Consider the following 20,837-nt stretch of genomic DNA (forward strand, 5'->3'; position numbering starts at 1 on the left):
GGATCACTGGTAAATGGTAATTGTGTGATCCTCCAGGCAGGGGTCTGCAAGGTCTCCATATACTATAATTTGTGGTGTGAGACACCCTGCCGGCTCTCTCCAGAGGTAGACTGAACTGCCTGCTGCTGAAGATGCAGGGCTGGTTAAGAAGATCCTGGATCTCCCTGTAACCGGCCAAAATAAAGGGTGCGCAAGGTCTGTTCCCACAGACATCCACTTCAGATGGTTAGAGATAATTGGAAACAAGATAGAAGAAAGGAGAAGTGAGATAAAGAAATAGGAGAGGAGGAAAGATAAAGTGAAATGGGATAGATAAGATTAAAAGAAAGGAGAAAGACAGGGAGTGAGTAAGAGAGTCATAGAGAAGGGGATATATAAAAGAGAAGCAGAGCGATAAAGAGAAAGGGGAGAGATCATGAGAAAGGGGTCCTGCATCAGCAACTGCGAACGTCCATGAATCATGTCCTTGCCTATCCCAGCTTCCAGGTAAATCACATTTCCACAAACTATGCCGTATGGAGCTTTGTGGGTTTCTGGAGGTGGATTTACCAGGATATCAAATAATCTTTTATTCTGGGAGAGTGTATGCAGCAACCAATTGTTATTGCAAAAAGAATCCTGTGCCCTGGTGACACATTTTCCTTCTCTGAATAACGAGTTGGTTTAATTCCTGCATCCTTTGGAAGCTATGCGGGTCCCTGGAGTACATGACGTGCAGCAAACGGAGAGAATTAAGTAATCCCGTATAGTTACAGAGGGCGTGATGCAGCTGCTACACTTTCAGGTCGCCGGCTACCTTCACACTTTGAGGGCTATAGAGGGAATGAGTCAACAGGGAGCTCAGCTGTTGTTTTAGCAGCTGACTGGACCTATATTTTTGGTGGCTGAGTGTGACAGAACTCTAGAGAATGGAATTGTCCGGCTATGTGTGCATTTCACATACATGTCCAAAGGAGTTACCGTAGAACATTCAAGTTGTATCTCATCGGGGCTGGAATCCCTGTCCGAGCAATCTTGCAGCAGCTAAGAATAGAAACATTGTCATTTACAGCTCTGCCAGCGTACACGACATCACCCTTACAAGACAAACTGGTTATTTTTTGGAAAAGAAAACATATATAAATAAATTCATTATTTCGTGTAATTGAAATTAAATTGAAAAGCATTGAACCGCAATTTAATGAGACAAAACACAAGATAAATGTTAATTAAAATTCATAGAAATTACATGGTTAATGAGTCCTGTAGGAGAAACTTAAAAGTTAAAATGATCCTAAGATATTGACCCTTTAGCAGCCCTTCACAAAAATGTTAAATAGTAACTAGGTAGTAACCATGAATGTCAGAACAATCTTATCTGTATTCATCTTGGGTATTTTTCATTAGTAAAATAAAGTACACCTTGGAGACGTCCAGGGCCTGACTCAATATCTGGCACACATGTCCAATGGGCAAAAATGGACATTTGATGGAAAAGCATAGAAAAACTATAATTACAGTTGAGTAGAATCTGAATGCCTGTATGGCAATACTTCTCCTTGGTGGTGGTAACTGCGAGAAAGATACCCCCCTTAGTGACCAAAATCTCCAGTTGTTTCTTTCAATCTGTGACAGCTGCCTGAGCAATTCCTCTTTCTAAATTGGCCAACCTGAATTCCATATTGTAAGAGTCTGTACCTATATTTAGCCGGCCAGCTTAAATTGCAGAGACTTTAAGCTTGGTGGAGTTCACAGATCAGCCTTTTCACTGCTTGCCTTGAGAGCTGACAGCGGCTGGGCCTTATTCAGTCCTATCTCAAGCCTCTCCACGAACTTGTAGAAATAGAACAATGGATCCCACGAAAGATCTGAAAGAAGAACTTCGACTTTACCAATCGACTCTTCTTCAAGATGGCCTCAGAGAGCTTCTTGATGAAAATAAATTTGTTGACTGCTACTTGAAAGCTGGTGACAAAAGCCTTCCTTGCCACCGACTGATTCTTGCTGCTTGTAGCCCCTACTTCCGTGAGTTATTCTTATCCGAGGAAAATGAGGAGAAGAAAAAAAATGTGGATTTAGAGAATGTCGACCCAACTGTCCTGGAATCCATAATTAAATATCTATACTCTGCTGATATTGAGCTTAATGATGGTAATGTGCAGGATATTTTTGCATTGGCCAGCCGCTTTCAAATCCCATCTGTTTTCACTGTCTGTGTCACTTATCTTCAGAGGAGACTCTCCCCTACTAATTGCCTTGCCATCTTTAGATTGGGTCTTCTTTTGGACTGCCCAAGACTTGCAATAACTGCTCGAGATTACGTTTCTGACCGATTTGCCCAAATATGCAAAGAAGACGACTTTCTGCAGCTTGCCCCCCACGAGCTCATTGCTGTAATATCCAACGATGCCTTGAACATCGAAAAGGAAGAAGTCGTTTTTGAGGCTGTGATGAAATGGGCTAGGACGGACAAGGAGAACAAAGTAAAGAGCCTAAATGATGTCTTCGACTGCATTCGATTCCGCTTGATGTCTGAAAAATATTTCAAAGAACATGTAGAAAAAGATGACCTAATCAAAGGTAATCAAGAAATACTAAAAAAAGTCAAGATTATTAAGGATGCCTATGCTGGCAAGCTACCTGAACCTTCCAAAGTCAATGAAGCTGGTGATGAAGAATTACTTCCTGGATATCTCAATGACATTCCAAGACATGGTATGTTTGTCAAAGATCTGATCCTTATGATTAGCGACACCGCTACAGTGGCCTATGATGCTGTTGAAAATGAATGCTTCTTGGTGGCATTATCCGAGCTGATTCCAAGGAATCATTCCAGCATAGTCGCCAAATCCAACGAAGTCTATGTGATTGGTGGTTTGTACGTTGATGAGGAAAACAAGGATCAGCCTTTGCAGTCATACTTCTTCCAGGTACGTCTCAAAAAGAGGGTGTTTATTGATATGGAAACGTTCTTCTGGACCGTCCTTGCCGGTTGGATGCCGGAATGGTAATAATGCACTTTATGGTCTATGTCCAAAGCCCCATGTTAGAGTCTGGAGCAAGCTGGTATAATGTAGAGAACTTTCATTCATTTTGAAATATGAAACCAATATTAAGCACTTACGAAGCTTCGTTGTACCACAGAGGTGCACACTTCAGGACATCACATAGGAACTAAGGGGGAATTATGCATTTTCCATGTTTCACTCTGATCTTTTACATATATCCCAAACACATGGTGTTATTTTCAACATATGTGTGTATTGCTGTTTCACGAGTATATAAAGAATTCTGGTAACATATCTCCTAACAAAACTTCTTAAAGTTCACGTGTAACTAGGGAACCAGGGTGTTCCTCACCGAGATACATACTAATGGATCTGAGACCTTTACTTCAGGAGATCCTGAAAGCCTATTGATGGAGTGAGTGGAAGGTCTGGGGAAATGTCTGACAGCTGTCTAAATTCAGTTATGTAGGGGGTTGCAATTAAAGTCGCTCCCCTTTTATCCCTCCCCAACCATTTAGCCTGAAAATGAAATGTTTGGCGTCATACAATTAAGTTTGTAGTGATATAAGATATCCTAAATTAACCCTACCAAGATTGTGTTCCTAACAGCCAAGCTATTGAGTGGGAGGAATATTTTATTATAATTACTCCCAATATTCTTTCAAGCTGGAGAACCAGGAGTTATTTATTCTTAATTTATTCTTCCAAGTATATTTTGAAAGGATAAAATACCACAAAAAAAGGAAAAATTAACCATCTACTATGAATTTTAAAAAAAAATGCATTTAATGCAAGCGTCCAAAATCTGTAGGTCCAGTGGGTTCGTTTGCTATGCTATAGAAGTTATTTTCACATACAAGAATTTTTAGTACATAGGGTGGGCAACACAATACAGGAACATTATTTAACGAGAGGATATACAAGTTCGCCCAGTGTTAAGCATATGCAAAATCAGATTTTAAACTTGAATTTATGGAATTTATAGATGACTGTAGAAGTTGTGTCCCCGCTTTCACCTCAGCATAATCTATCCAACTGCGTTCCTAAATTCTGGCTCACGATAACTCTGACTATGTGACGATCCCATTAGCACTGGGAATTCACAGTGAAATAAAACATGCATGGGATAGACATAAAGCTGCCCATAACATGAGTCTCAAGACCAGACAAAAAAACAATGGGGGAAGAGATGACCCAAATGGCTTTTACCCGCTGTCAAGTTCAATGTTACTAGCATTATATTCTTTCTCCTTCATTGAATGCTAATTACTCAAAACAAATATTGTACAAAGAATTCACATATAGAGGACAGCAGTACTTAAACTCACCACGAAAAATAAGCTATAATTGATCATGAAAGGTATGTAAGATTGTGGCAAGGGCACAGGCCTGGACTGAGGATAAAAAGGGCGGCTCTGGCACTTTAAGGCTGGCGGCCGCCCTAATGACATAAGCGCAGCCGATGGCTGGATATAACAGGCCGCATGTAATGTTTATATGTTTACGTAGCGTGCGGTCAATGGGAGAAGCAGATCAGGTGCATACGGAACCATGTCTGGCAGCGGCCCACCAGGCATTTGCCTGAGGTGCCAGGTAGCCAGTCCAGGGTTTGAACTATATGGATGTGAGTTTTAGAATTGCCAAGTCTCCCTATGTGAGTCTTCCAAATCAGTAACTGTAATACTCAAGATAATGCTCCGCTCTCCTGCTATGTGCCAACATTAGGTCCATAACATGGGGTTGTTTACTGTTTTCTGTTTTATTCCTTAAACTCCCTTTTAATCTAGTCATATTTGTAATTTTCCTATAATCAAACAGAAATTTAGCGTCAGCGAGTTGTGCAATTAATTCTCTTTTGCATTTTATCTTGCTATATATATGCTGCCATCGTGTCTTTTATATAGCAATATGAGAAATACCTAAAATATAATGTAAATAAATATAAACAGGACATGATTCAAGAAAAAAAAAGTAATACACGTTGTTGTGTTGCTGACATCAGGACCAGTAAATGAATTGCCGGTAGCATTTTGTGACATTTAATGATTGCTGACGTGCGCATTTCGTACATGTTTCTTTTAGCTGGATAGCATCGCTGGTGAATGGATTGGACTCCCACCTCTACCGTCTGCCAGGTGTCTATTTGGCCTGGGTGAGGCAGACGACTTGATCTATGCCATCGGTGGCAAAGATCTGCAGTCTGAAGAGTCACTGGATTCCGTTTTCTGCTATGATCCTAAGTATGTTCTATATGGTTCCCGCACCTGCCACAGTTTAGCATCTCTCACAATGCTGTATTAAAGTTAAATGTCTCCTTTTTAGGGCTGTGGCTTGGAAAGAAGCAAAGAAGTTGCCAATCAAGATATACGGGCATTCTGTAGTGTCACATAATGGGCTGATCTACTGCTTTGGAGGAAAAACAGATGACAAGTAAGTGGTAATTAAGGACTAGTGATATAATTTTTAGGGACTGCATATTCCCATTAGGTGGCAACACGGTAGGTGGAAGTCATTACTATTCCAAATCACGAGCAAGCAGAAAACAAGTTAGGAATGAGACTGAATGTCATGTCCAATAAAGCGGTGTTGATCGACCATTGTAGCAAATGGAACTTAACTCATGCTTGATCTTTAAAGGCTCTTGTTCTATTTATCTCTATACATCGTCTAATCATTTTAGAATTATTTTAATGTAATGCTTCTTGAATGACATCACAATAAGCAGGGTGAGTAAGGAACTCAGTGGGTGGACATGCTGGAAGGTTTAAATGGTCCAGAGCCATAACTAGAGTCAAGACTGCTCATCCCCGCATACATACATACCCATGTTCGTAGGGAAGTACACCGGCAGGGTATGTGACAGCAGAAAATCCACACCATTATTAGTTTAGAAACAATGAGCAAAAGAGAAAGAAGGCTTCATAAGAAGAACTGCCCTTAGCGACTATATCAGAGTATAAATCAGTATTTTAAATTTCTTTCTATATAGAGATAGAGAATATTATAAACTCTTAACTCACCGCTATTTCCACATCCTAACCACTGCCTATCTAATAAGATCACAGAGCAACATCTAACTGATATTAGACACAATTCGTTGCCACAACAGAAGCTCATTAGAGACATTGTGATAGAGCCAGTAGCGTGAGTACCTATAATAATAACTGACATTGTTACATTCTAAAATAACAAACAAACAAAAAACCCTGTATCTTTCATCTGTGAAATACTGGACTTAAAGTAAAGCTAACTCCTTGGATAAAAAACCATCTCTATGGAAATGGCTGAATGTGGTGTAGTAATGAATAAATCTACAGAACTCCTAATTAAGTGGCATATAATTTAGTGTAGGGATGGATTTTGCATAGGAGTGCTCTAGTAGCTTTGTTAAGCTACAGTCCCCATGTTGACCTTTGAAGTGTTAGATTAAAAATGCTTTTTATTGTATATCTTAAAATGTATCCATTTAGTTTGAGATACAAAATCGTATTTACAGGTTTTAGTTTGTTTTTTTTTATCAATATAGTAAATGCAGAATTATCACTGGGGATTTTTTTTTTAAAAATACACCATTTGCCATTTGTCTGAGGCTTCTTGTTCAGCCTACATGTAGCACCTGTTACCGCACCATCTGAATTGAAAAGGGTATTTGCCATTTTAAGCCTCCAGCCGATCTCCGCGGGTGCCTTGTAGACTCTGTCAAACACAACTCAACTTGCACCTGTCAAGAGTCTGAAATCCGAGAACATTCATGTCCCCCCCCCGGTCTTAAACGTTTAAATCCCGGGCAGCACTGCATACTAACGGAGATTGTTTAACCCATTAAATGTCAGAGGTGTGATACATCAGGTAGCCAAATTTGCTGACAGCAGCCAAAGGAACTATGGAGAATTGTGCACACCATTATAAAGTGAAGTTCCAAATGCACAATAAACGGAATCACACCATGGTTTATTTTAAGATGACGAACTGGCCTGAGGTCGCTTTAGTTATTGTGTTATCCTAAATTTGGGATTTAAATAATAGCCCCCCCCCCCCTACCATTTTCACCATACTCTAAATCTGAATTGTCTCTTATGGGAATGTGACAATACTTAAGATTGTCAGGATGAAACCTCACTACATACTCTCACCACAAAGCATTGGTTCTAGATTCTAGGAGTGGACATAATCTAGAACAAATATCTCCTTTTATGTGTAAAAAATTAATAAAAAAAACTTCACATTAAGGTTTTGAGAATATACTGTAGCAGGCTGGTATGTAGTACCTTTTGTAATATTAGATTTTATTCGGTGCCCACTTGAAATAATCTGATCTGAGATCATGACTTTTTTTAATAGGAAATGTACCGGACGGATGTTTGTATTTAACCCAAAGAAAGGAGACTGGAAAGACCTTCCACCCATGAGAACAGCTCGTTCCATGTTTGGGGCAACAATACATAATGGCAAGATCTTTGTAGCCGGAGGTGTCACTGAAGAAGGTCTAACCGCATCAGTTGAAGCGTATGATATTGCAACCAACAAGTGAGTATATTTGAAGTTTTTTTTAATAAAAGTAACTGTATTTTAAGTTGATTGCAATGATTTCCTATTGAACTTTCTTTCTCTAGACTTTGGTGCATAGTGCACAAAGCATTTGGCTTCCTCACATTCATTTGATGGCAATAACTAAATATATTTGTTCACTTTTTTTTTTTAGGTGGGAGACGATTTCAGAATTCCCCCAGGAGAGAAGCTCAATTAACATGACGACTCTAGCCGGGTCTTTGTATGCAATCGGAGGCTTTGCTATGGTTCAGCTCGAATCCCAGGAATTTGCACCATCGGAAGTCACTGATGTGTGGAAGTAAGTGGAGATCTTTTTTAAAAAAAGTGGATCTATGAATTTTACATTCAGAACTCTAATCCGATTCACTTATAGAAGAAAAGCGCTGTTCCAAATGATTATTTAGGGCTCTGACTTTGTATATATGTTATAGAAATGCAATAGCTTGGTATATGTAATAGAAACCCTACTCATATTCCATTGGAGTCAGGGGTAGTTCTAAATTTTAATTGGATCAAGCAAAATTATTTATGGAGCCCTTACCTGTAATTCAATTAATTAAAAGAAAATGAAAAACTGTGTCTTCTTCTGGGTGCCTGAAATGTTGGTGGGTTATAGTTATACCTTAAATCAATGGGGCTCCTATGCTGCTGCTTAACCTTCTTACATCATCTCTGATTGAAGCAACCACATTAATCCCCTGATCTCAGGAGTTGCATTATTCCCAGTCTTTTATTAAGCAGTTGCCCTCCTTTAATGAAAGATTATCAGTCCAGGAAATAATTGTAAGATGTCAGCTTCCGTGGGGTAAAATAGTGCATCGCGTTACTAATTTAATGTAGTTATGCTACCTTTAATCTTAAAGTTAAGGTCTGAAGCTGACACTTACAGGAGATGTTTCCAGCAATTTATTTTTCTTGCATTGTTTTCGGTCAAGAGGACTATCCTAAGTCCTCTTGACCGAAAACAATGCAAGAAAAATAAATTGCTGGAAATGTGAATTGTACTATAAAATGGGCAATCAACTCTTCTACTTCCGCTTGATCCAGATTTATATTCATTCTAGCTTTATCATTAGAATAAGCCTTTTAATAGTTTTGATTTAGGAATAATTAAGGATGTGGAGAGAATTATATAAAATATTTTAGTACAATTAAATACACAACAAAATCTACAAAACCCCAAATTCTCATACATTGCATCAAGACAGATTGGATTATATATTGGATTGGATTGTAGTAAAAATTCTTCGCTTTCTTCTCAGGTTTGAGGATGACAAAAAAGAATGGAGCGGAATGTTAAAAGAAATCAGATACGCTTCTGGAGCCACCTGTCTTCAGACACGCCTCAACCTTTTTAAACTTACAAAGTTATAAGTGTACACTTAAAGTTTACAGAAAAATGCGTTGTCCTTTGTTTTTGTCACTGCTACTTGTTCAAGAATAAAACAAAAGTTGTACAGAAATTTATAGCTAAAAGAATAAAACTGTTGACTTCCATACATTGTGAACAAACAAAATCTCCGTTCTTGGGTTGGAGTGGTGTGCGGGTCTTGAGTATAGATAATAGGTTTGGAATATAAAAATGTAGTAGGGACAGATTTACAAGAGCCAATATATAATAACCATGTTCTATATATAAATAAATATATACATGTGAGTGTATGACTTTATTATAGATTATGTTTTCCACTGATTTTCACACCAGAGGGCCTACAGAACCCAAGACCTAGTTGAGTCCACCTTGTCATGAAAGGAGAAGTGTTAGCTGGAACTAAGAAGGGCTGAAGCAGCTCCTTTAGGGGTCCGCATCTACAGCCACAGGGGTCTGCATCTACAGCCACAGGGGTCCGCATCCACAAGGACAGATGCAATGACCCGTGCTGGCAGTTGGCCTTGAACACAGAATTATTGAGCTCGGATGTACTCTGGCCCATGGTTTCTATAACTTATTAGACTGTTTATGAAAATAAGATGGGCAGATTCATAAAACGGATTACAATTCATATTATAAATTATTTCACATTAAAAGTTACTATTTTTAAGCAACAGTCACAATCAATGTATGAATAAATGACTAGAACGTGTTATCTTGGTGTCAAATTATAAGCATTGGTAAAATATGGTTAAAACTGCACCTGGGAAATCAGTGCTATATGTCCTTATCTCTCCCAAATTTTCACCCTCACACATTCTTAAGTTTAGATTTCTACATGGTGGGGGTCCTGGTTTCAGCAAGATTTTAGAGATCAAAGTAAAAAAACAGATGCAAAACTGCAAATGCATTGGTATGATGATCGTTCATTAGGACTGGAGGAGAAACTAAGAAAAGGAGGATGAACGGAGATGTAACTTTATCTGCTGCCATACATAGAAACACAAGTTTAGTCAGTCCTAGCAGCCAATTATTTCTTAATAACAAGACATTTAGGCACAGTATATGTAGGGGGAAAAAAACCTAAAAAGGATTACTGAGAGGCTGCTAAAATCGTTTTGGAAAAAAAATATTTTTATTGAAAATAAAATATAAATACATTCTATAAAAAAGCATTATAAGTCATCAAATAGTTTCTTCCTTAAGTAGTCCTTCCAGGCATCTTTTGTGGACAGCTCCATTGAGTTCCACTCCAAGCTAGAAATCTGAAAAATGCACATAATCAGTAATTAGAACAATACAATATATTTTCCATTTATTAGCTCAGTAATCTCCATAAGACATGACTCGTGTGCCTCAAATGCTCTTTTTAGGGGGACATGGGAGGCAAGGAAGAGGGGCTTAGTTCTAGCCCTGCTGATTTCAGACGCTCTTCCGTCGACTTTCAAGCACCTCTCTCCTGATTGTCTTTGCGCCTAGTTGTGTCTGAATGCAAATGTTGCCTTTTGTAATATATTTGACAACCCTTCAAATATTTTATTATAACACAGATGTACAATTATGCTTCATTAGCTAAGAACTTTGATTCAGCTATTTTCTAAACTCCTTGACAGGTTGTACAGCGCTGGCACCTTCCTACATGAAGCAGTATAAAATATTTTTTTACTAAAATAAAAACACTAACTATAGAAGATATCTAAAGAGGATCACCCACCAGAACAATGCTTTCCCATTACCTGAACTACATGGTAACCCAAAATCTCCAGATGCCTCTTCTTCATGGCATATTCTCCTTTAATATGCGAAGAGTTTTTGCAGAATGCCTTTGAATCAAGAAACTCCACTGCTATTCTGTTAAGAATCAAAACAATGACCTTTCACTTCTGCACGCAATTTTATTTTGTGTACATTTTAAAGTAGACATTTGACTTTTCCCAATTGCCCTTATCAGTAGGCCAATGACGGCAGCCACAAGGGATGCAACATGAAACAAAAAGTGACTTCACCAAGCAAAACGTCCCACAGTGCCAGATAAGCTACCAGTTTGTCAGTGGCAGCTTTGTTGCTGGTTTTTTTCCACCTATTGGTAGTGGATTATCCACTGGGAGTCACTTTTATATTAATTTAGCACTTTGGTTTGAACTGGTACACTTGTCACTTATTTCTTCCAACTTTGTCCCTAAACAGCTTGTCAGTGCCATCTTAGCCCCCAAAGTGCCTGTGTCATCTTTGTCCCCAAATAGCTTGTCAGTGCCATTTTAGCCCCCAAAGAGCCTTTCTGTGTCATCTTTGTCCCCACACAGCTTGTCAGTGCAATCTTAGCCCCCAAAGAGCCTTTCTGTGTCATCTTTGTCCCCAAACAGCTTGCATGTGCCATCTAAGCCCCCTAATAGCTTGCTTGTATATGTCTCCCCCCATGAATGTTTTTTCGTTTTCTATATTAAGCACAGCAGCTGATAGCTCAACACAATTTTAACTGACCTTTGAGCCCCAGGCGGTAGGGACTTTGTTTCCAATAACTGATTATCTGGCCCCCATTGCATTTTCGATAAATCAGCAGAAAGCTGGTCCATGTAAGGAATTGGTCTTTTCTTTTTATCCAATATGCATTCAAAATCTAAAGAGAAAACAAAAGAAAACTACTATGTCTACAACTTAGTAGAGAACCCCCCCTTCCAAAAAAAGTAAAAAGGTCATTATATTTGGGATACAGGTAAGATTAAACATTTCGCTGACTATTCAACTGCAAGTGGATGAATTAAATACAAATAGCTCATTAAAACTAAACAATGATTGTTTTAAATAACTCACTTTTTCCGTATACAATAAACTGAGAAAAGTAAGCAGCTTGTTAGTAATTTTTAGTAATTATCTACATTAGTGTAATTTTTATAACAATCATTGCTGTTCGCAACACATACAGCCCTATTCCTCTTTGCTAAGGTCATGTCCACGGCCAAATAACAGCAATGGAGAGTAACCCTTATATCTTACCTATAGAATGATAGTAAGGGGTCATCACAGATACTTTAACATAGTTTAATCCTCCAAGAATCTCTCCCAGAAACTGGTGGATCTGCCTCTGCACCGAGTTTATGCTCCCGCTCACTGCAGGGAGAGGCCATGACAAAATTTGAGACAAAAAAACCCACAATGTGTAAGCCTAAAAATACTAAAAAAGAAAACATTCTTCAAAAGCAAAAGACCTTGTGAGCTACAATAAAACATGGGTCCCTGTAAACTTTCAAAGGGTAAAGAGCAGCCATTTATTTTGGAGACCATTTGGAAGAGACATGGTTCTCAGCAGCATTCCTCTGATCTTACAGGTTCATCTTTTAAAGTTGGTTAAGTCAAGAGGATCAAATTAATGCAAAGAAAGAAATGACAACACAACTAAACTAAAAGTGGAGGAAGACACCTGAAAAAGTATACAGTTGGTCTGATAACAGATTGAACCCTCAGTACAGCAAAAAGATTACCATGTAACCAGGAAATGTCTCACCTCGGTGCTGAACCTGCTGACAGTACTGATCGTGGAACCATGGGATCTGGTATTCAGGGCACTCGAGACACACCGCACGATTTAACTGCATCAGCCGGAGCCGGATCCTAATATTTAACGCAGACGGAAGGGCTGAAATCAAGCAAGATGCAAGTCATTAAAATGCTGTAGATCTATAGATACAGAGTAGATGTGATCTGGAAAATACACCATAGAAACGAGGATATTTTTGCTTTAATAATGCGTGTGTGAGCTGCATCGAAAATGTCTTCAATATTAGAATTCAAAAAATTCTAGCAGCCTACTTTGAATCTCGTAAATGTAGTGTCCTTGTTCACTCACGTGAATATATACAAAATGAGCTGCCGTAACATGTCTGTAAACATTCTTCTTTTAAAAAAATAAATTAAAAAAAAAAACGACATCAGATCTAGTGCGTGTTTAAATAAAACAAAAGTATACTATACAGCTCTAACACGAACGGGGTTGTTAAAGAAAAAAAATTGAAAGGATAAAGAAGAATAAAATGTAACCCCTACTTTCTAACTGCGCATCCAGTCTGCTCAGGAAATCGATGTTGAATAAAGCTTTTATTAGCTCCTCCGGAAAATATTCTGCAACGGCCAAGGCATAGCCAGTCAGCACCAAAAGGTGAGGGTCTATGGCATCTGTATAGAGAAAAATAAAGATAAAATATTTTATTTTTTTTACTGTATTAACATCTACCACTTCTGCTGGAAGATTGTTCCATTTATCCATCACCCTACCAGTGAAGTACAACATCTTTACATTACATCTAAGCCTGTGACCTCTTGTCTGAACATTTCAACTCCTTTGAAGTATAATTAATATAGTTAAAAATATAAATGCTCAAAAGATATTAACAACTATGATAATGATCATAAAACTTAAGGAAAAGTTTGCAAATTACAGCAAAACATCTTATTACAAAGCAGTAGAGAAAGCTAGTGGATGCAAGGATTACAGACAGTAGAAAAAGGCAGAAGCCAATTTATAGATCACTGATCATGCTTGATCCAATCTTTTACTAGGTTGGACCAATAAACGGTATTACCGTCATCTTCTCGTTGACCGATATGGCTACATCCATTTCCTTATTATACATGATGGGAAATGGATGAGCCAAACTGTTCCTTACGTTACATTTCTAGCATCACGTTCTTCCATCGTATAAATTAACAAACTGCAGTGAAATTAATGGACCAAGCCGAGTTTCTTATAAAGATCGACTATTATTCTACTTACTCACAAAATTCAAGCCATACTTACTTATGTGAGGCAGGAAACGTTGAATGCATGTTTCAAAGAACTCCTCTCCTTGAGGGGGATCGTAATTCAGTACAATAAAAGGAAGCAGAATTGCATACATCGCAGAGTAATGGATCTTAAAAGAAAAAAATACAAAAGTAAAATACTTGTTTTCTTGCTTTCAAAAATTATGTTTATATTTTATACATGATGATTGTATTAAAAGGGTCAGAGCAATAATTAAAGGGACTTTCAAGTAGCAAAATAATTAAAACTTGCACCCATATCACATCTGAGCGCAAGCAGAATGTTCCTCAGGTTCAGACCGAATTCCCATTACATTTATTAAACTGGAAAAAAAAAGGATAACACGGAGTGGACCGATAACCACTAAACAAGAGCCTAAAGCAGGGGTGTCCAAGCTGCAGCCCTCCAGCTGCTACAGGACTACACCTCCCATACTCCTCAGCCTGCTTCTTGGCTGAAAGAGCATTATGGGAGATGTAGTCCTGCAGCAGCTGGAGGGCCGAAGGTTGGACACCCCTGACCTAAAGCCTACAACATGGTTTACTGAACATTTCAGAACTTTTACTTACCTTGGCAATATTCTCCACTGTCACAGAGGCGATTTTGTTAAGCAGAGGGGTACAAAGGCAGTTGGTTCGTGTAATAAACAGCGCAATATCCGTCACGTTTCTGAACGTAACCTGATCTAATAACCGCTCAAAGGAATTTAGAGTTTCTTTCAAAAGCACTTCTTCCAGCCAGTCGCCGGTCATGTACTTCAGTTCTTCCAGAAGAAGGTCAACGTTGTCTATCTTCTGGATTCTTTCAAGCCCGCAGGCATTTAATTCTTTTAGGAGGCCGCCGTATGCTACAGATGGATTGTAATGAGACAGCTTGTCTGTCCGCACCCATTTTATGATTGCAAGCGCTAAGGCGCTTAGGTCACTGAGGCTACATTGGGGCAGAATAGATTCCACTTTAGAAACGATCTGTTCATCTACTCTAGGAGAGGGCAGTATAGTGAGGACCCGGGTCAACATTGCCACATCACACGGGATGAAGCGTTTTTTTAAATGGCTGTGAAAACGGAAATAAAAGAAATATAAAAAAACCTGCAGGTTTCAAAATGGCCCACAATGCATGCATATTTGGGAAAGCAAAACAGATTATATACATATTATATTATATATATATATATATATATATATATACACACACACCCCCCACTGCAGAGGCTTAAGAAGCCTATGTCATTACAAATTTTAAAACAAATATTTTTCTAAATCTCACTGTATTTTAAGAAATTAAAAATCCAGCTGTCCCTTACAGATTAACCATTGATAAACTGGGATTTGACACTTCATGCACGTTAATAAATTATAAAATTTACTATCCCTACAGATTCTTCCAACCCAACTGATGCACAATATCTTAACACTATAATCTAAATACACAGGAATTACCAGAAACACATTGTGGGCTACGTAGTAAGAGAATTCTGGGATGCTTCAATCAGAAAAACGTTTCCTGTCACATAATGGGTAATAACACATATAAAAATCACCTTATCAGAAGCTTCTGCAGCTGTGTAAATACTTCTGGGGTTTGGCAGCGCATCACCACCAAAGCTTGTGTTACTTTAGCCAACTCTACCGGTCTATAGGTATTCAAACACCTATGCAAGAGGGATGCAATTCTGTAAAAATGTAAAAAAATATATATATAAAATAAAAATTATATTTTTGTAGGCAAAAAAAAGTGTAAATATGAACTCGTCTCACGCGTTCCCTATTTTTATGACCCAAAATAACGCATATTACTTCTGTATGAGGAGAGCGTTTCTGCATTCCATTTCTTCCATTGTTCCAAGGACAGCCAAAATCTGCTGAGGGCTCATTTTATCAACCAATTTCAAGGCATCTTCTTCAAGTCTGCGGAACCAAATGGGAAAAGGTCAAAAGTTACATGATTGTACAGAGAATGGAATATAAGTAGCTAGATTTGAAAACATATCATGCTTGGACAGGGACTGTCGAATATATATAAGGAACTAAAAATATATATTAATCATAGAAATGGAGAATCGGGCAGCATTTCATCTGTCTGCTTTTTATGTTGTAAAGACTCTAATCGGTCCTTGGTGTTGCCTTAGATTGGGGATAGTCATATGTCTACTCTATGCATGTTTAAAGTTCCTTACTGTACTACTTCTGCTGGGCAGCCGTTCCGCTTACCCACCCTCCTGTCAGTTAAGTAAACCTTAATCTAATTATATACAACCCTCTAGTTTTAGATGATGACCTCTTGTCATCTAAAATGTCCTCTCTTTTAAGATTAAAGCCCAAGCATTTTAGGAGGCCATACTAAACACAATTATAGCGCAAAAAGAGCCTCACATAGATACAGCATTTTAATGTCATTAGCAGTTTTTATCTTAAAAGGGGAATAATCATAGATGGAAAAGCTTACTTTTCTCTGGTCTCTTGTCCTGCCATAGGTCCTAGGGTAGCAAACAGTTTTGTAAAGCTAGCAGTGTCACTGCACTGGTCCATCGACTCAATCAACCGTGCCTTTGCCAACAGTCGAAACTCTGAGTTGTGGAACTGTAAAGACTGATACAAGCCAATAATGATACATAAGATTTCTGGGTCCATAAGACTAATGCTTTGAATTAACTTTTGATTGCATTTTTCCAGCAGCGGCCTGTGTGTGTATTTAACATTCCTGAGGAACTGTACAATCCTCCGCAGGTGATTGAAGTGAGAGACGTCCAATGTTTCGACGAGAGAGTCTGCTTTTTCTATAAGTCGATCCCGTAGTCTCGGAGAGATGACCGAGCTCACGCTGACCATTAAACTGGAGAGGATTCTGGGCACAACACAAAAGAGAGTTTATTATACAGCTGCAAGCGGGTTTAACCACTTCTAATAATTTTACTGTTTCGCTTAAATTTAACAAAAAATACCTTGCATCTTCCAGATCATCCAGTATCCTGTCCACAATGCTAGCTATCTGCCCTGTTACTGGACTTGTATTCATATGTTGCTCTGTGAGGCAAACTGCAAATTTTGACAGTGCTTTGGGGTTCAAACTAAGCAAGAAAAACATAAATTACCATCAGAAATATAAAAAAAATCCAAAACCATTATTAAAGACAAATAAGTATTTCACTTGTTATGTTGACATAAAATGTCTTAAAAAAATATATAAAACTTGCTTGCGGATGTGGCAATGTAATTCTTCTAAAGATAAAAAAACATCGCAAAGTAAGTGGAACAGCAGCTTTAAATTATATTCTATGTAGGAGAAGGTGTAGTTATCTTGATGGCTGTGTAAAGTGGTCCATCCACGTGTATGTGACACAATCATTGTTGAACCCAGAGTAGGCTTCCACCTCTACTTACGTTTCTAATCTCTTCCAACCTTCAACCACCAGCTGTTGTACCAAAGAGTCGTGGTCCTCAACGTTAAACCTTAAAAGAAATGTAACAAAATCCTATTCAATGTACGATCACTGCTAGGACAAGACCACAGAGAAGATGAGGTCTGGATACTCACCTTATCATGTTGTACAATGTTTCTGCCAGGTCATTGTCATCCATTAAATCAATTTTATTTTCTGCTAAAATCCGAAGGGCAATAAACTCAGGGTGACTCCTGATGTAATCAACAGTTCTCAGCATTGTGGGTTTCTCTTTCTGAAACCGCCACAGTAGGTTGATGGCACGACCCACATGAGTGACTGAAAGCTTAGCTTTGTTTTTCCCGACCAACTGAAGAACTTGATCTTCACCCGTGCAAGTCTCCAACTGATCAAGCAAGGGGTCTGCACTCATACAGCGCACTTGCAACAACCTCAGCGGAAGACGGTGTCTAAGGATACAACGAAGCATGTCTGTGGTTTCAAGAGCAAATCCCAGGAGACACCACAAAATCCTTCATTCATTCATTCATTCATTGACCTGTAAGTTGTCCATGCCAAAAACACTTCATTGACTTTCTATTATTTCCATAATTAAAATTTGGCATCTGCAAAGAAACAAAAAAAATGTAACAGGGAGTTGAAGATGAGATTCTTTTAATGTGAAATGCTATATGGTTAACATTAATGTTATATGCGATGTCAAGGGCCAAACTGCTATAGCAAATAAGATGCACGTTATTTTCATATACACTAGTAGTGGGTGATGGGACAAGCATACCTCCGATCTTATAAACTGATAACAAGAGACAACTGGCAGAGTGGCCAGTAACTTCAGCTGACTTCATCACCTATTGACAGTTACCTGTATAGATGATTTAGAAAAATAAAGCATTTGATTTGCACAAAATAACATTATTTTTACTCAGCTTATATACGCTAGTTTTATTGCTATACTGTGATACGTTCATTCATACACATTGGAAAAATGTAAACTGCTAGAGAACAGGGGCATAACGGTAGGAAAAACCCACAACATTTATTCTTAGTGCTCCTAGCATTTGATGTCACTTCCTGGTAAACACCGCAGGGATGGTGTCATAGATTCACAGTGTTGTTTATTTGCTACTGACAAAGGGGGTATATTCAATATATTAGCACTCGTTAAAAGCGGCATTAACGTAGAATTTGGTAAGAACCATTCAGCCCATAACTTTCTGCCTATTCCATGCTTGTGTACCGTCTCTAACTGCATTAGCCTCAACCAATTCTGATGGGAGGCTGTTCCACTTATCTACCACCCTCTCAGTAACAAAACTTCCTTACATTACATCTAAACCTCTTACCCGGCAGTCTTTATTTTATGGCCTCTTCTTCTAATATTTCTCCTTTGAAATAAATGTCTCGCATGCACTTTGTTAAATTCCTTAGGGTATTTAAAGGGTTTTATCATATCTTGCCTCTCTCGTCTTCCTTCCAAGCTACACATATTATATATTACATACAAATATATGACTCCAGGGGACAGTCCTCTCAGACCAGAGAGATTTCGATTCTCTGTTATTGTCCCTGCAAATGTGCCTGATTCTCTCTTAAGACCACAAACACACACCATTAAATACATTAATAACCAGAACACAATTTAAAAAAAAATAACATATAACGACAAAGGCGACTCATTGAGTCAACAAGCTTAACAGAAAATATATAAATTACTTAAAATAAAACCATCTAAGCCATGTGATAACCTACTGGCAGGTCAAACACTTCCTGGCGCATCCGTGACATCATTCTGTAACCCGTCGCGCATTGTTATAAACAATAGAGACAGAACATAATATGGTAACATTACATAATTGTTATATAAAAAAGGTTTATTTGGTGGGCATTAAACACGGACGCTACGTTTTATTTTATGTTATTGCTGTCCAGCAAAATGTACCCTCTCTTATCCGATAGAAAACAAAAACTATACGGCTTATGTCTCTAGATATAAAACTCTACCCTACCGGATGACGCTAATATAATGCGCCTGGTAAATTACGTCGTCTGTAAAGCCTTATCTCAACCGAAAAAGTATGCTTTATCAAAAATGTGCCGTTGTAACACTACATCGTTGATTCAAATGCAGATGTCTTGGAATAACAAAAGAGAATAATACAGAGCAAACAAAGCTTTAATGAGGGTGTATACGCATGCGCGTGTTCCGTCTTGGTTGAGGTTAGATGCATGTTTGCATTCTTTGCTAACTTGCCACTTGGCTCCGACGAAACGCATTGAAAGGCAAAATACATCGATGCCCTATTACAGGATCTGTGTTTTGTGTGTGGGTCACGTGATCATGCTGTGCGAGGCCATTTTGGCAAATGACACCATTCGACTGTTGTAGAGGTAGTGCTAATCGGTATGTGATAGCTAATGCCTGAGTCTCTGCGCGCTCTCTGCTCTGGGGTAGGCGGGCCCGGGCCGGATAGTGTCGGAGTTTGGTTCCCGCACTTCGCTGAGGCTGGTTCTGTGAGAACGTTGTTCGGTTTGCTGCCCCCGGGGCGGTCCGGAGCTTTGGCTTTTTATTCCTGGGGCCCTCTGTCACCGTCCTGCTTTAGGTGAGTGCGTATAGGTTTCCCTCTTACCAGGCCTCAGCGCTCGCTGCACAATCGTATTCCCAGGGACCTCCCCGCACAGGGTGACTGCACCGAGCATGCGTTCCAGGGCACGCAGCTTGCACGTATTCCTGCCCAGTAGATGTGATCCGCTCTGCTGCAGTATGCGGGAGGTTCGAACCCGTGGAAGGAGCCGGTTACTCGGATATACATCTCACACACCTTACCTGTGCAGGGCCCTCGGCGCAGCCCCTGGGCCCTCCCGTTTCCGTATTTTAGTAGAGTTGGCACCGGTGAACTCAAGCAGACGCCTCGCTGAATGATATTTAGGCCTTTTTGTAATAGGGGGTGTGAATTAGGGTGCATTAAAATCTTTTATATGTCTTATGTATATAAATAAATGTAATGTCATTGATCGTTACATGAGGTTTAAGTAGAACTTTTTTATATATAAGATTCTGTTCTTTTGACCGGAGCCACCCCCCCCTTAGCTTTCTGTATAACAATTAACATAATAAAACCCCCGCATTTACCCCCAGTTATTAGTCTGCAAATCACATTTACTATGTCTGTAAACCCAAAGGATAAATCTCCCCTAAAACCAAAGAAAACCCCAACATGTAATGTAATGAAGGCTCTTCTAGGGACAGATTTCTATACGGTGCGATCGCAGAGCAAACCCATCCACGCTTCATGCCGATCCTGTCTTTAACCCCTGTTTATTTCCCTTTTCTGTGACATTCAGAGAAGGCGTCTGTAGTATTCACAGCTACAAATAACACGACTTCTCCGTAAAGCTGTCCTGAAAATCGATTTCCAGCTATTCATTCGTATCTCGAGAGCGCATTATACCGGAGACTGTGATCACCGGCCATAGATCACACTCACACCTGTTTAGATATTCTTGGTCTTTCCAGCGACACGTTTTTTTAATTATTAAATAAAAGACATAATAAACTTACATAACATTGACGAGTGTACATTGCACAATTAGTATCTTAAGTACAATCTTTTCATTCATTCCCCCAACTAAAACATAATGTGGGAGAGGAGGGGGAATGAGGTCCAATCCTTGTATATCTCTTCTAGTAGGTAATATCAATGTATCAGAGGGGCCTGTAGATCTTCC

General features: G+C 38.9%; 2 protein-coding genes across 2 annotated transcripts; one reads left to right on the forward strand and one right to left on the reverse strand.

Annotated features, from left to right (window-relative positions):
• Positions 1-1,829: 1,829 nt before the first annotated feature.
• On the forward strand, positions 1,830-8,912 carry LOC149285935 (kelch-like protein 41). The gene is made up of 6 exons (XM_089494709.1): positions 1,830-2,909; positions 5,070-5,227; positions 5,310-5,417; positions 7,329-7,514; positions 7,690-7,836; positions 8,801-8,912. The coding sequence occupies exons 1-6, from the start codon at positions 1,830-1,832 to the stop codon at positions 8,910-8,912; spliced, it is 1,791 nt and encodes a 596-aa protein (XP_089350835.1).
• A 1,173-nt stretch (positions 8,913-10,085) lies between these two features.
• On the reverse strand, positions 10,086-17,580 carry LOC149285936 (FAST kinase domain-containing protein 1, mitochondrial-like). The gene is made up of 14 exons (XM_089494660.1): positions 17,246-17,580; positions 17,092-17,160; positions 16,653-16,778; positions 16,157-16,555; positions 15,508-15,618; positions 15,252-15,383; positions 14,278-14,764; positions 13,703-13,817; positions 12,952-13,080; positions 12,413-12,544; positions 11,905-12,018; positions 11,392-11,527; positions 10,647-10,761; positions 10,086-10,175 (listed from the first exon to the last, which is right to left on the reverse strand). The coding sequence occupies exons 1-14, from the start codon at positions 17,578-17,580 to the stop codon at positions 10,086-10,088; spliced, it is 2,490 nt and encodes an 829-aa protein (XP_089350786.1).
• Between the last annotated feature and the right edge of the window lie 3,257 nt (positions 17,581-20,837).

This window comes from Sceloporus occidentalis, unplaced genomic scaffold (assembly GCF_023333645.1).
Source record: "Sceloporus occidentalis isolate IW3139 unplaced genomic scaffold, rSceOcc1.0.p SCAF_74, whole genome shotgun sequence".
NCBI classification, from domain to species: Eukaryota; Metazoa; Chordata; class Lepidosauria; order Squamata; family Phrynosomatidae; genus Sceloporus; species Sceloporus occidentalis.

Coding starts and splice junctions, on each gene's coding strand:
- LOC149285935 (XM_089494709.1), top strand. CDS start 1,830: ATGGATCCCACGAAAGATCTGAAAGAAGAACTTCGACTTTACCAATCG. Junction 5,418..7,328: donor GGAGGAAAAACAGATGACAA/GTAAGTGGTAAT, acceptor TTTTTTTAATAG/GAAATGTACCGGACGGATGT. Junction 7,837..8,800: donor GAAGTCACTGATGTGTGGAA/GTAAGTGGAGAT, acceptor CTTTCTTCTCAG/GTTTGAGGATGACAAAAAAG.
- LOC149285936 (XM_089494660.1), bottom strand. CDS start 17,580: ATGCTTCGTTGTATCCTTAGACACCGTCTTCCGCTGAGGTTGTTGCAA. Junction 16,779..17,091: donor GGTTGGAAGAGATTAGAAAC/GTAAGTAGAGGT, acceptor TTTCTTGCTTAG/TTTGAACCCCAAAGCACTGT. Junction 15,384..15,507: donor AACGCTCTCCTCATACAGAA/GTAATATGCGTT, acceptor ACATTTTTACAG/AATTGCATCCCTCTTGCATA.